The following is a 16,447-nucleotide window of genomic DNA, read 5'->3' on the forward strand; positions in this document are numbered from 1 at the left end:
AAAAAAATAAATGTCTCATCACTCGATTACCGATGCTGGGAACTTAGTAACCTTTATATGCTCAATATTGTATACGGTTGGAGTTTGAAGTATATAACATGAAACCCAATTATATTATAAATCAAGAATTGAGATGGTTGAACTCTGATTTCATATGAACAAATGAATCTTAGAATTAACTCAACCCTCGAAGCTAGTCATGAGTTGATTGTCAAAACTATACGAGGAGATAAACAACTCATCCAAAAGTCGAGTGGGGCCACATTCAAGCAATGGGGTTCATATGAGCTTAGCTTGTTCAAATTTTTTACTTATTTTACATGTAGATTACAAGTTAAAAAAAAAACAAGAAATGCTTGATAAACATGCATTTGATTCTCAAAATTAAATTAGACGAAACTTGGTTGACATTTTGTTTCATTGCTTCCCTTGAAGGTGGGGGACAAGCACGAGTGAGATTCTGTGGTTGAAACTTTAGATTTGCTATGCTTTTCAAATAGCTTTGGCGTCTAAATCAAGACTACTTTGACAACTTTTTTAATGAATCATGAATGTACATACACCTTAATATTGTACATCAATTTTTACTACGTGAGTTTCGATCCTACAATAACTTCAAATTAATATAGGTTTACAATAAGAAATTTAATAAATTTCTTTCGATATAAATGATCTAAATAAAAGCTACTGAATTCTCGTGAGTCAATAAATTGATACGTAGATCCATCATTGTCTAATCTAATTTAATTATTTGATTTGATACAAAGAGGAAAGTTACTTAGTATATATAATTTATCATTCAATTCCTCCATGTGTGCAACTTCGATCATGAGTGGTATGATGGAAAACATCATATAGATTAGAGTAATAAATAATATATATTCATTTAGTTTCAATTTAAACGACACATTTCAGATATCAAAATTTTAATAAACCTATATTTGATTATATATGTTTAAAATATTTTAAATTATTAATTATTGTGACTTATAATACTTTTTTACGTAGTTTATAAATATATAAATTTTATTTTTTAAAAAAATAAAAATTTCATTTGCCAATTAAGTTTAAGATTAAGAATCAATCATCGTTTATGCATTTAAGGTGGTCATAGTCGATCATCAAACTCATTGTACGCAGTATGTAGATGTATTACTATATTCTTACCTACTTGTACAAAGCTAATTATTATCAGTACATGGTAGGATCATCATATCACCTAACTAAAAGGCCATTCATAACGTAATTACAACTAACCAAAAAATAATTGTTTTGTCTCTTAAAATAAATCCACTTATTGTTTTCTTCATAAAAAAACATTTGTTCGAAACCACCAAATCAACACATAATCTTCCAAAACAAATTCAACCATAAATTAATCCTTTGATACTGAATCCAGCTCCAAGAATATCGGCTAATGATCAATAAAGTAAATTAAGAATCATGATATATAATGATTAAATTTTAATTGCTAAAGACAAAAAAAAATAAAGTGATTCATTCTAAAATATTATAGTCTTGGTCAATAAAGTACCTGATTGGTGAAATTAGTTGAGGATATAAAAGATAACAAATATAATGTGAAATTAGTTAAGAATTAAGACATGTATAAACTTATACGTTTTTTTGGAACCCCAATATTACCCATAAGCGCTTACAACCTCTGTCCTTCGGGTGAGCAGACTGTGATAAGCACTAGGTAAACACCCCACTTATAATAACCAACAAACGACATAAGAAAATATAATTCTATTTTATTTTATAATTTATTTATCAACAAGTTCGATTTTGCTCACTATAAGATCATCACTAGCTTATTACACATAATCTATTATTATCACAAGATGAAATATATTCTTTAACATAATAATTAGGAATATGGAATTGGAATTATCTCACAACCAACTCTGGGCGGTATAAATAGACATACACATCACATCATTTGGCCCCATCTTTTGGTTTATCTGTTTTATCATCTTTCTCTTTTATGAAAAGCAAAAAAAACATTCAGTTCAGCCTTAATTTAATTTCCACATAAGCCAACGTCTACTCTTTCCTTTTTTTTTTTTTTTAAATTACATCTCTCCAACGCCATTCATAAAACAAGAAAAGAGAACAACAAATGCCGTTTCTTAGTAATTTAAACAAAAAAATTTCTCATGCAAAGTTTTCATCTTTGAGCTAACTAAATTCTTCAACTAATTTAATGGGTGGTTGCACATCAAAACCTTCCCCTGAACCCAATTATTCCAACAATGATCTCTATGCTCCCGACGGAACTGCTATTCCGGCTAAAGATAATAACAGCGAAGATAGTAAGAGCAAGGAGGGAGCTGAAGTGGGTAAAAAGTCGCCGTTTTTTCCATTTTACAGTCCAAGTCCGGCGCATTATTTTTTTTCAAAGAAGTCACCGGCGAATTCTACGCCCCGGAGGTTTTTTAAGCGTCCGTTTCCTCCACCGTCTCCGGCGAAACACATACGAGCTGTGCTAGCACGGCGGCATGGTTCTGTGAAACCCAATGCAATTCCGGAAGGAAATGAATTGGAGGGGGGTGGGGGTCTTGATAAGAGTTTTGGGTTTTCGAAGAATTTTGAAAACAAGTATGAACTTGGAGAAGAAGTTGGGAGAGGGCATTTTGGGTATACTTGTAAAGCTAAGTTCAAGAAGGGTGAACTTAAGGGACAAGAAGTTGCAGTAAAGGTCATACCCAAAGCAAAGGTTTGAAATTTTTTGTTAAGTTTGATCTTTGAGTTAATTGAATTAACTTTGCTTACTATTTCTTGGCCTATAGTGGTCAGATCTGATCAGCAGGGAAAGAATATCTCTTTTAAAGTTCATAATTTTAACAGTTCAATTAATTTGAATATATTTGAAGGTCGTGATAATCGAATGGTGTAGAAGAATATTATTTGTGTCTCTTATTTATGTTCTTCGTAATAAAAATTTGAATCTTTTTGAGTTTGGAGGAATGCTGAAATTCAGTAGCTGTGAATTAGGGATAATTTGTAAACCTTATCAAATGGATCCATCATGTTCTGTATGTCTCGGGTTGACCGATTATGTAAGTTCGGAGCTGATAAAGCGAAGGTGGGAAGAAGCCACTTGCAGCTTGAAATATATTGGGCATGATCTTTGGTTTTTCTAGTTAGTCTTAAGGATCCAATTTGAATTTTCGTAAGAAGCACACTTATCATTTGCAGATCACTAGAATTCTGTGTCTAATAAATGTTGTTTCTTCAATTCTCTATTTGATGCACTAAAGGTAGCGTTAACTGGGAGCGGGCATCATCAGGGATCTGAACCCTGAGGAAAAGGTCATCATCAGTAGTAAAGCAACCAGCTCCCACCAATCTCCTTTTCCCTTCCTTTCAAAAACCATTCATATTCTAGAGTTTATAGGTTCATATTGCTGAACAATTGCATTCTGAATTTCTACGATGATAGAGGGAAAGAGCTCCAAGTTGGAATCCCAGTGGAGGCAAAAGCATTGGGTGATTCTTTCATCTGTCTGACTGTCCAAGCCTTGGCGGATAGAGTTACCCAGTACTACTGCTGGTGGGAGGTAGCAAGTCCTGTGGAATTAGTTGACCCAGACACTACGGTTATCAAGATAAAATAATCTTATGATTGCTTTATCTATATCATCAGGTTCAGCTGACATTATGTATGATGGAACTTCTATATTCCTGTAGTTGGAGTCATTTTATGCGTTTTTCAGAATATTTGGCATGTATGTTTGTCTCTGCAGTTTGGTGGAAAATAACTGCTGTTGGATGGAACTTATCTGCAAAAAAAAAAAGAACAAAGAAAATTTGTGTTGGTTAAGCTGCTTTCTCGTATTTCTGGCATTTTTATTGTGCGTTGACTATGTCGGGGCATCCTTGGGTTATATTTCTTCTCCAGATTCCTCTGAGTTATCTGATACTCATTTTTACTTTTTTTTTTTCCAGATGACCACGACAATAGCCATTGAGGACGTGAGAAGAGAGGTGAAGATATTAAGAGCTTTAACGGGACACGAAAATCTAGTAAAATTTTATGATGCATACGAAGATCACGAAAATGTCTACATAGTGATGGAGTAAGCTTTAGCCACTCAACTCCTGTTGCATTTGTATCTATTGATGGCATACAGAACCTAAGTTTTAGCCTAAAGTATATTTTGTATGCATTATCAATCTGGGTCAAGTGGTATCATATGAAAGTTTCTTCCTTTGATGTTTCAGTAAAATATGGATTTGGTTATCACATTTTTTCTGCAGTTGCTATTAAAAGAATTTTTTTTGACTTGCTAATTTTCATGTTCTCGTTGCTCTTTTGCAATAGAGCTGATCAATTTTGTCGAATTTCAGGCTATGTGAAGGAGGCGAGCTTTTGGATAGGATACTTTTAAGGTAATCCCTGTTGTTGTTGTGAATAAAAAATTCTTTTATTTTTCAACCTTGTCAGTGTTGACTCTTAGTAAATCCTTTTTATGAGATCAAGAATATAAATTTCAATAATATATTAAGTAGCATCCTTCTGTGTTGCAGAGGTGGAAAATACACTGAAGATGATGCAAGGGCTGTGTTGACACAAATATTGAAAGTTGTTGCATTTTGTCATCTTCAAGGTGTGGTACACCGGGATCTTAAACCAGAGGTGCGAAAGATTACTAGTTCTAAAATGCTTGCTCAGAAAGAACATACATTAGTTTATATAGTGAATCATCTCCCTAACCCTCCGTACCCCAATATAAAAAATAAAAAAAGGAAAAGGAAGCCAATCACTTGAATGGATTAGGATGAGATGTTAATCAGTTTCAAATGGTCACATTTATTGCTCAAGGATATGGCATGCGCTACTGGGAATTAAGATTATTTTTCAAAATCAGCTATTCTTCTTGCATGTAATGAAACTATAATTTGTTAGAAAAGATTTCCTATCTGCTTTGTTTTGCTCATTTCTGTAACTCTTTCAGCTCTAACTGTACCTTTTAATGGACCAGAATTTCTTGTTCATGTCCAAGGACGAAAATGCACAACTTAAAGCCATAGACTTTGGGTTGTCTGATTTTGTGAAACCAGGTTTGTCCATTTGCACTTGATATTAATGCTAATACTTTGTGACTTTGGGAACCCCTAAATAGAGAAAAAGAAATATAAAAGGAACTGGTTATTCATATTATTATTCAGTAGCTACACAACTTGTGATTTAACTTGCAAACATATTATTTTGCAGATGAAAGGCTTAATGATATTGTTGGTAGTGCATATTATGTAGCGCCAGAAGTTCTACACAGATCTTATAGTACAGAGGCTGATGTGTGGAGTATAGGTGTTATTTCATATATCTTGCTGTGTGGCAGCCGTCCCTTTTGGGCTCGAACTGAGTCTGGGATATTTAGGGCTGTTCTCAAAGCTGATCCAGGTTTTGAAGAACAGCCTTGGCCTACATTATCTTCTGAAGCAAAAGACTTTGTGAAACGTCTCTTGAATAAGGATCCACGGAAAAGAATGACAGCAGCTCAGGCCTTGGGTGAGTTTCTTGTGTCAACTTAGAAAAGGGCGATTCTGTTCTTTATTTTTCTGAAACTTCTGGAAGACTTACTGTTTCAGGTCATCCTTGGATAAAGAATAGTCATGACGTAGAAGTGCCTTTGGATATACTGATATTCAAACTCATGAAGACTTACATGCGTTCATCTGCTCTTCGGAAAGCTGCTCTAAGGGTAGGTGTGATGCAATTGAGAAAGCTCTTTTGTTTCTCTTTAGTCTTTTATGTACAATTCTATCAATGGAGTGTTACCGCCTATTATTGAGCAACTCTAGTGTTGCTTTTTATTTATTTACGTACTTTTCATTTGACTTCTCTGCGTCTCTAATTTTCTGTCATTGGAGTTTTTGCAGGCTTTGTCAAAGACATTGACCGTAGATGAGTTGGTCCATTTGAAGCAGCAGTTTGCACTGCTGGAGCCAAACAAAAATGGCACAATAAACTTGGATAACATTAAAGCGGTTTGTCTTCTTCCAAATTTAATAGTTAATTGTTTCTATGATTTTATGGATGTTTCTGACCTTTATAAGTATGATATCTCCAGGCCCTGATGAAATATGCAACAGATGCCATGAAGGAGGCACGCATTCATGATTTCGTTGCTTCAGTATGCTCTAAGTCCTTCATATTTAGTTATCTAACTGAATCTTGTTAAGCTCTAACTTGTGATGCTAAATTTTCTTGCCCCTCTTGTCATGTCAGCTTAATGCACTGCAATACCGAAGGATGGATTTTGAGGAATTCTGTGCTTCTGCATTAAGTGTATATCAGCTTGAGGCTCTTGACCAATGGGAACAACATGCGCGCTGTGCATATGAAATTTTTGAGAAAGATGGCAACAGAGCAATTGTCATAGAAGAATTAGCTTCGGTAATTCTCAATTACCTGTTTTTTATTCTCAAATTTTAATACTGATCTCTCCGTTCGTGTCTCGTATAAAAAAATCTCTTTTTTTTCTTCTTCTGTTGGGACGGATCGGAGCATTATCCTTCTTTGCCTTTCTTTGAGAGTGATAGGAGCGTTATTCCATTCCCTTCTTTTTTGTTTTATCTTTTTCCATTTCTTACTTTTTATTGGGAGAGGGATGGAGCACTATTTCTTTTGAGGGCTGGAAGCATGTAAGTAATTAGGAAGAGAACCTGATTAGTTAGTCATTTTTGAATTTCTGATCCAGGAACTTGGTCTTGGTCCATCTGTTCCTGTTCATGCTGTTCTTCTTGACTGGATCAGACACACTGATGGAAAGCTTAGTTTTCTTGGTTTTGCAAAGTTGTTGCATGGTGTGTCAAGCCGCTCAATCACAAAAGTTCAATGATTCCAGCTGCTCGATTCACATAAGTTATCATTGCTGATGTGTTATTGACAATTACATGAGTTGTTGGCTAAGCTCAATTTCGGTCCTCCACTCTGAAGCTTCATATACCTACCATGTACGTTAGTGATATGTGATGCAGTCACTTTCAGGGACCAGTATGCGGTTCCTTTGAGATGAATTCCTAGCAGAAGATGTTTTTATCTTAGCATTGGCACCATGTCATATAGTTTTTGTTTTCCTTGTGTAAATGAATAGTTAGTTTCTGTTTGGTTACAGATGATAGTATCTCTCAGCTGGTTCCTAGACACTTATACAAGATGTTCTAACCTATTAGACAGCCCTGACCACTGCCATTGCATTGTATGATTGTATCATCATGTTTCTAAACATACTCTTTATAGTTGAAAAAAATTCATCACTTTCTTGCTTCTCAACCAAACTGGAGAACCTGTGGCTTTGAAACGACTCTGCCCGCTGAGTTTGTTAAAAGTAGTTAATAAGTATTAGTTAGTTATAATAACTAACAATTCAAAAGTTAGTTAGAAGTTTTGTTTTTTGTAACTTCCAGATTAGTAGTTTGTTGCCTCGATTAATGTGCTGAAAAATCAGTTAGTAGATATATATTTTTTTTCTTCTTGCTTCTGATGTTATATAAGTAGTGAAACATGTAATGTGTGTGCTAGAACAGATCAATACAATAATTCCTTATTCTCTTCTTCATGTTTTAGCTTTCTCTCGTTATATAAGTAGTGAAACATGTAATGTGTGTGCTAGAACAGATCAATACAATAATTTCTTATTCTCTTCTTCATGTTTTAGCTTTCTCTCTAAGTTCTTCAATGGAGTAATGAGCTTGAAAGCTCACTGTTTTGTTCATGGTATCAGAGCAGAGTAGCATGTGGAATTAGTTGAGTTTAGATCTCTACTAGTTGGTGAAAATCTGTAGCTTAAAGATCTGCAGAAATGGTGGGAGTGAAGATAAATCAAAATGATCCTTTATTCATTGGAAATTCAGACAGTTCAAGTGCTGTATTGATTCCAATTGAATTGATTGGATCTGAGAATTATGGAGTTTGGAGTAGAGCGATGAGGATTGCACTACTTGGGAAGAGAAAGTATGGTTTTGTAACTGGTGCATGTACTAGAGCTTTGTACAAAGAAGAATTACATGAGCAATGGGAAACTTGCAATGCGATTGTGTTATCTTGGCTGATGAATGCAGTTAGTGAAGAGCTTCTTAGTGGTATTGTCTATGCCACAAATGCTTTCTCAGTGTGGAATGATCTCAAGGAAAGATTTGACAAGGTAAATCGAGTAAGAATCTATCANGCTCACTGTTTTGTTCATGGTATCAGAGCAGAGTAGCATGTGGAATTAGTTGAGTTTAGATCTCTACTAGTTGGTGAAAATCTGTAGCTTAAAGATCTGCAGAAATGGTGGGAGTGAAGATCGATCAAAATGATCCTTTATTCATTGGAAATTCAGACAGTTCAAGTGCTGTATTGATTCCAATTAAATTGATTGGATCTGAGAATTATGGAGTTTGGAGTAGGGCGATAAGGATTGCACTACTTGGGAAGAGAAAGTATGGTTTTGTAACTGGTGCGTGTACTAGAGCTTTGTACAAAGAAGAATTGCATGAGCAATGGGAAACTTGCAATGCAATTGCGTTATCTTGGCTGATGAACACAGTTAGTGAAGAGCTTCTTAGTGGTATTGTCTATGCCACAAATGCTTTCTAAGTGTGGAATGATCTCAAGGAAAGATTTGACAAGGTAAATCGAGTAAGAATCTATCAATTGCATAGAGATATCACCACTCTTTCACAAGGTACAGATATTGTATCTCATTACTTCTCAAAATTAAAAACACTGTGGAATGAATATGATGCTATAGTTCCAAATCCATGTGGTACTTGTCCTCAATCAAAGGAATATAATGATCATCTAGAGCAAATGAGATTAATTCAATTTCTGAGTGGCCTAAATGATTTATATGATCAGGCTCGCAGACAGATACTACTTAAAGGGACTACACCATCTATGAATCAGGCTTATGCTATGATTATAGAGGATGAGATTCAACACTCAAGTTATATGGCTAATGCAGTTGAAAAGCCAAGTTCAATGGTGATGAGTGTAAACAGAAATCAGGGAACTAGAAAGGAACACTACAAAGGGAAGAAGTGTGATTACTGTCATTTCCTTGGTCACACCAAGGATAACTGCTACAAGTTGATTGGCTATCCAAGTGACTGGAAACAAAGGAAGAAACCAGGCTATGGAAATGGGAATGGATACATGAGAAATGGTACAAGCACAAATCAATTCAATGGCTATGGAGGACAAAGTTCAGGAAATACTGGTGGATATGGAAGAGGATATCAGTCTGCAAACATCTCTAATGTCTATTGTGATCATCCTAATACTGCATCACCTAGTCAGGTGGAAAGTAGTAACCTGCCAAAGGTGCCAAAGGGACAAACATTTACTGAGAAGGAATACAAACAAATAGTGGAGATGCTAAACAGGGATGTGCAAGAGACAAAACAAGTCAATATGGCAGGTATTACAACTTGCTTAATGACAAATCCTATTATTCAAGATTGGATTGTTGACTCAGGTGCAACTCATCATATCATTGCAAACAAACAGTTAATGACTAGGAGACATGAATTAACCAAGTCACAAAAGAATCAAGTGCATCTTCCAACAGGTGACAAGGTTACAGTTAGTCATATTGGTGAAACACCTATATTTGATAGTGAAGTGGCTAGAAGTGTCTTGCATGTACCAGATTTCAAGTTCAGTTTGTTATCTGTGTCAAAGATTACAAGGGAACTAAACTGTTTTGTATCATTTTATCCTGACTTTTGTGTGTTTCAGGACCTCTGCAGTGGCAGGGTGAAGGGGATTGGTAGAGAAGAAGGAGGATTATACAGTTTTAAGGCTGACTTTACATCTAAACAGAAGGAGGAAATAAGGTGTGCTCAGGAAATAGTAGCTGCAGGAGCTACAATACAGGACAAAAATATATGGCACAGAAGGTTAGGACATCCATCTCAACAAATATTGAGACATCTCTAATTAGCTACAAGAAGTAAAAGTGATGAAGTATATACACATTGTCCTGTTTGTCCTTTAGCCAAGCAGACTAGACTTACTTTTCCTATTAGTACTACTAGAGCATCCATGGTGTTTGATGTTGTTCATATGGATCTATGGGGACCTTATAAGACCCCTACTCTAGATAGAAAGCATTACTTCTTGACAGTAGTGAATGACTACAGTAGATTTGTATGGGTTCATTTGTTGCAGTTAAAATCTGAAACCATTGTGGCTATCAAAAATTTCTTTTCAATGATCAAAACTCAGTTTAATTCTCATGTCAAAGTTGTGAGATCTGACAATGGCACACAGTTTCTTAATTCACAATGTAGAGATTTGTTCAATCATCTAGGAATATTGCATCAAAGTAGTTGTCCTCACACACCACAACAAAATGGTGTTGTTGAGAGAAAACACAGACACATCCTTAATATTGCCAGAGCTATCAGATTTCAAGCTCACTTACCTATCAGATTTTGGGGTTATTGCATTAAGGCTGCAGTGTACTTAATGAATAGATTACCTTCATCAGCTATTTCTAACAAGAGTCCCTATGAATTACTTCATTGTAAACAACCAAGTTTGACTCATCTAAGAGTCATAGGTTGTCTTTGCTATGCTACAGCAGTGCCTAAAGGGGATAAGTTTTTAGCAAGAGCTAATGCTGCTATTCTCTTAGGGTATTCAGAGCTACAGAAAGGTTATATATTATTGGACATTCATTCTACTAAGGTGTATGTGAATAGAGATGTGATCTTTCATGAAGAAGTTTTTCCATTTGCTAAAGTGGTACCTCAACTTGATTCCTTAGTTGTTGTGCATGGTTCACCTTTAGAGAAAGCAGAAAGTCAAGTTGTTGAAGATGAGATTGATAATGAAGATAATAGGGAGCCTGCAGATGCTATCACAGTCAATAAAGATAATCAGAATGTTGAGATTGAGAATTCTTCAGTAGATCAGATGCCTGAACCTAGTCCAACAGAGGAAGTTTCTGAAAATATTCATGCAATACCATCACACATTGACTCTCATATTCGAAGAACTTCAAGAAGCATCAAAGAGCCAATTTGGATGAAAGATTATGCCATTACTAAGAAACATAGTAGCACCAAACATCCTATGGCTAATTCTCTGAATTATGAAAAATTAAAACCTGAGTGCAGAAGTTTTTTAAGTAAACTTTCAGAATATGTGGAACCTAAGAATTTTAGTCAGGCTGCAAAAGATGAAAGATGGATACAAGCTATGCAACAGGAAATCAAAGCTCTTGAAGAAAACAATACCTGGCTAGTGGTTGACTTACCAGAAGGCATGAATGCAGTTGGTTCTAAATGGATATATAAAGTAGAATACAAGGCAAATGGTGAGATAGAGAGGTTTAAAGCAAGACTCGTGGCAAAAGGATACAGTCAGCAAGAAGGATTGGATTATCATGACACTTTTTCTCCAGTTGCCAAAATGGTAACAGTCAGATGTGTCATTGCATTAGCAGTATCAAAAGGCTGGATATTATACCATATGGATGTCTATAATGCTTTCTTGCAGGGTGATTTAGATGAAGAGGTTTAATGGAGATGCATGAAGGTTTTGCAAGACCAGGTGAAAACAAAGTATGCAAGTTACTCAAGTTCTTGTATGGACTTAAACAAGCATCAAGACAATGGAACCTGAAACTTACAAAGGCATTACAAGCCACAGGTTTTAAACAGAGTGCTCATGATTACTCATTATTCACACTTAAAAAAGGGGAAGATATTGTCATTGTTCTAGTCCATGTAGATGATCTACTGATCACAGGAAGTAAAACACAGTTGATCACTGAAGTTAAGGCATGTCTACACAGACAGTTCAAATTGAAAGATCTAGGTGAACTTAAGTTCTTTTTAGGCATTGAAGTATTGAGATCCTCTGAAGGAATTATTTTGAATCAAAGAAAATATATATTGGAAGTTATTGCTTATGCAGGCCTGACTGGTGCCAAACCTGCATCCACACCAATGGAGTCCAATTTGAGGTTGACTTCATAGAGCATGATCAAGCAAATGGCTATAGTGCAGATGCTGTGCTGCATGACATTACTTCATATCAAAGATTGATTGGTAAATTGTTGTATGCTACTATCACCAAACCAGATATAAGTTATGCAATGCAAACTCTCAGCCAGTTCATGCAATCTCCCAAGAAATCACATATGGAAGCAGCTACTAGGGTGATTAGATATTTGAAAGGATCAGTTGGTCAAGGTATTTGGTTACATTCTGAACCTACTAACATACTTACTTGTTGGTGTGACTCTAATTGGGCTGCTTGTCCTAACACAAGAAGATCCATCACAGGATATGTCATTCAGTTTGGAGAGTCCTTAGTTTCTTGGAAATCAAAGAAACAACAGACTGTTTCAAGAAGCTCAACTGAAGCTGAGTACAGAAGTATGGCATCAGCAGTCTCAGAAATCACATGGCTTCTAGGCTTGTTCAAAGAATTAGGAGTGGATGTTCAGTTACCTATTACTATCTTCAGTGACAGCAAATCAGCTATACAGTTAGCAGCTAATCCAGTGTTACATGAAAGAACAAAACACATTGAGATAGATTGTCATTTTATCAGGGATAAAATCAAAGCAGGTGAGGTTGACACTGCTTATATACACACACAGCAACAACTTGCAGACATATTGACAAAAGGATTGAGTCAAGCTCAACATGTGCATCTTTTAGGCAAGCTTGGAGTGATCAATGTTATGCACTCATCAGCTTGAGGTGGCGTGTTAAAAGTAGTTATTAAGCATTAGTTAGTTATAATAACTAACAATTCAAAAGTTAGTTAGAAGTTCTGTTTTTTGTAACTTCCAAATTAGTAGTTTGTTGCCTCGATTAGTGTGCTGAAAAATTAGTTAGTAGATATTTTTTTTCCCTTGCTTCTGATGTTATATAAGCAGTGAAACATGTAACATGTGAGCTAAGATAGATCAATACAATAATTTCCTTCTTCTCTTCTTCATGCTTTAGCTTTCTCTCTAAGTGCTTCAATGGAGTAATGAGCTTGAAGCTCACTGTTTTGTTCATGGTATCAGAGCAGAGTAGCATGTGGAATTAGTTGAGTTTAGATCTCTACTAGTTGGTGAAAATCTGTAGCTTAAAGATCTGCAGAAATGGTGGGAGTGAAGATCGATCAAAATGATCCTTTATTCATTGGAAATTCAGACAGTTCAAGTGCTGTATTGATTCCAATTAAATTGATTGGATCTGAGAATTATGGAGTTTGGAGTAGGGCGATAAGGATTGCACTACTTGGGAAGAGAAAGTATGGTTTTGTAACTGGTGCGTGTACTAGAGCTTTGTACAAAGAAGAATTGCATGAGCAATGGGAAACTTGCAATGCAATTGCGTTATCTTGGCTGATGAACACAGTTAGTGAAGAGCTTCTTAGTGGTATTGTCTATGCCACAAATGCTTTCTAAGTGTGGAATGATCTCAAGGAAAGATTTGACAAGGTAAATCGAGTAAGAATCTATCAATTGCATAGAGATATCACCACTCTTTCACAAGGTACAGATATTGTATCTCATTACTTCTCAAAATTAAAAACACTGTGGAATGAATATGATGCTATAGTTCCAAATCCATGTGGTACTTGTCCTCAATCAAAGGAATATAATGATCATCTAGAGCAAATNAGCTCACTGTTTTGTTCACATACACTATTTCATCCATGAGATTATTATACCTTCACACCAAACGACTCCTAACAATATAAGAAAGTGGTGGGCCAAGGCCCAAAGGGGACATAAAGATGAAACTCCCACAAAGGAAGTTAGGAGCCCTAATGGAGAATAATAAAGTTACCCAAGGAGGAACTTAAAGGAAAAATAAAAGCTTGAAAGAAGCAATTTGGAACAATGAGTTCTTTTATTTCATCAACATTTTAGAGAAAAAGGAAAAGAAAATGATCAGTTTGGTATTGATTCTAATTACACGATCTTGCTTGGTGATCAATTCCATAATAGTAAGAGAACTCACGGTTTAAGATAGTTGTGAGGACTGAGGAGTAGCAGATATTGTGTCTTGAAATCATAAATAGTGCCTCACAAGTCTTAAGCATCTACTGATTGTTTCGGCTATTAACTAAACTCAAATTCTAATCTTTACCAAGGAAAATACACTACACTTGTGAAATGGTTTAAGTTCACAAATACTCGCTTTTAGAGTTTCTATTTAACTTGTGTCTTTATCTTTTCATTTTTTTTTTTGCAAGTTTACCCATTTTGAAAACAATGCAAAACATTTTTAACTGAAGTGCAATAAAAATTGGCTAAAAATTTTAGTCATGTGCATCTGATTTTTTTTTATTATTCGAACTTCAATGATTCAACACTCAAATCTTTTCTAAATATGTTCAAATTTGAAATATAAATTTTATATATCATATAGAACATACAACAATAATCAATTTGTCAATAACAACAATCAGTCTAACAAACTTATTTAACAATCTTTTAATTTTTTTCAGGTATGTCTTCTCTTCAGTCATGTAACACATGTTAAAGTGGCTAAAATTCAGTTGTGTCTGATTCAACACCCAAATCTACTCCAGATTAGTTTAAATTTGAAAGATAGGTTCCATATACCATAAAAACAAATCTTGGTCATCAATTTGTCAAAACAACAAATCTAACAAACATATGTAGTACCCTTTAATTTTTTCATGCGGGCGGATTTTAGTCATAGATATTTGCATTGCATGTAAAATTGGTTAAAATTTCAATTATATGAGTCTGATTTTTGAAAGCAGACACTTCATTTGAAATTACCTAATAACATAAGGTGGGTAACAATTACAATGGGAGGACCATGACATTTTCTTGTGCAGAAACTAGAAACATTTATGCAGTCATAACAAACCTGATCCTTGTCCACTAAGACTGCTCGGACACCTTCAGCAAAGTCGCTCCGTAGAGCGGACCTTAAAGCAATGCGATATTCAGTTCTCATGACACCAGCGAGCTGAGTGTTAAAGATGACAAAATTTAATCATTAGTGAAAAACCAGAAGATCAAAAAACTTTTAAGAGGAAGAAACACAACATAAGCTCACCCTGGATAAGTCGTTCTCAGTTTCGCCACGTGCAGATGCTACCTTAGAGAAGAGCTTTTGGGTGAGACAGAGAGAAAAAGGGGCCCCCTTACTAAGCCCTTGCAGAGCATCCCTTGCCCATTCTGCCACTGTCAACAAAATTAACTTTCACATGAAAATGTAAACAAAGCATGCCTCTAAGTTTTCAACTAAATCACATATGCGACTCATTTATGGAGAAATTAATCTATATCTTCCAAATTATATTTTTTTTTGATAATGCATATCTTCCAAATTATATTAAAAGCATGAACATTTTATAATTTATTAAAAAGAATTACCAAAAACAAAAATGACATTTTACTATTTTCTTCAAATAATTGTCATTTAAATTATTATCCTAATATTTATGTAAAAACTTTTAATAGTTATGAACTTTTAAATCAACTAAAATTATATAGTATTTATTCTATGAATCTTCATTTAAAATTTATAATAAGTAAAAGTAAATTTAAATTAATTGAAATTTTGCGACATAATTTCTGACTTTGGTTCTGAAACATGACAAATTTTGACTTCTGTCCTTGGATATTTAATTTTTATTAAAAATTAAATAAAGTAACTCTTAATCAATATTCAATACCAATATAATTTTGACTTTTGATATTAATGGCGAAATTATATCCACTACATTTGATTATAATACTCAATTATTAACGTGGTAGTGATGAATTATCATGTTCCTCTTTAAGTAAACTTTTTATTGTAAAAAATTTTATGTTATTTTTTAAAATTTTGTATTCAATAATATAACATACACATAATGATTTGTTATTTTTACATACATTTATTATTAATTAACGTGATACACACATGGTATAAAAAAGAGAGCACATGAACTCATCTATGCAGAAAAGTCTTACTGCTAAGCCTTTTTAAAATTAAAGTCTTAGAGCTTAATTGACTTTTGACTTATAATTCTAACTTATGGCTTTTGGCTTATTTTTATCATTTTAGCTCCAAATCAACTGCTCATAAGCATTTTTTTAAAATCACCCAAACATTCCAAAAGCGTTTAAAAGCTAGTTTGACTTTAAAACACTTAAAATAAGTCAATCCAAATAAGCTCTTACTGCTAAACCTTACCCAATGTATCAGTGCTTTGCTGATGATGTTCTAGCTCTTCTAGTATCTCCCTAATGGACTTGTTACCAGCAAAAGTAGAAATTATTCTGGGTAAAAGTGACTTCAAACGGGGTTCTGAATTAGGGTTGCTGCTGTATTTCGTCAACAGTTGTTTTATCTCCTCATCTGGATCCTCGGAGCTGTTTTAACAAAACAGAACAACTTATTTCAAAGTTGAAATATATTACTGAATTGATTTGTATCAGTAACATAATACACACTGGCATAAGAA

At 34.6% G+C, this 16,447-nt stretch overlaps 2 protein-coding genes across 2 annotated transcripts in view; one reads left to right on the top strand and one right to left on the bottom strand.

Annotated features, from left to right (window-relative positions):
* Positions 1-16,447, bottom strand: part of LOC107020394 (3-hydroxyisobutyryl-CoA hydrolase-like protein 4, mitochondrial) — a 34,135-nt gene that overhangs the window by 10,981 nt on the left and 6,707 nt on the right. The window contains exons 7-9 of the mRNA XM_015220736.2: positions 16,177-16,355; positions 15,052-15,179; positions 14,860-14,961 (exon numbers count right to left, since the gene is read on the bottom strand). Coding sequence (XP_015076222.1) covers positions 14,860-14,961; positions 15,052-15,179; positions 16,177-16,355 — 409 coding nt within the window. The remainder of the gene's footprint in view (positions 1-14,859; positions 14,962-15,051; positions 15,180-16,176; positions 16,356-16,447) is intronic.
* On the top strand, positions 1,972-7,285 carry LOC107020392 (CDPK-related kinase 5-like). The gene is made up of 11 exons (XM_015220734.2): positions 1,972-2,719; positions 3,952-4,082; positions 4,354-4,395; positions 4,534-4,642; positions 4,989-5,067; positions 5,222-5,518; positions 5,599-5,711; positions 5,890-5,997; positions 6,081-6,143; positions 6,239-6,406; positions 6,711-7,285. Exons 1-11 carry the CDS (start codon positions 2,207-2,209, stop codon positions 6,849-6,851), a joined length of 1,764 nt encoding a protein of 587 aa, XP_015076220.1. The 5' UTR covers positions 1,972-2,206; the 3' UTR covers positions 6,852-7,285.

The sequence above is a fragment of the Solanum pennellii genome, chromosome 5 (assembly GCF_001406875.1).
Source record: "Solanum pennellii chromosome 5, SPENNV200".
In the NCBI taxonomy this organism is placed as follows: domain Eukaryota; kingdom Viridiplantae; phylum Streptophyta; class Magnoliopsida; order Solanales; family Solanaceae; genus Solanum; species Solanum pennellii.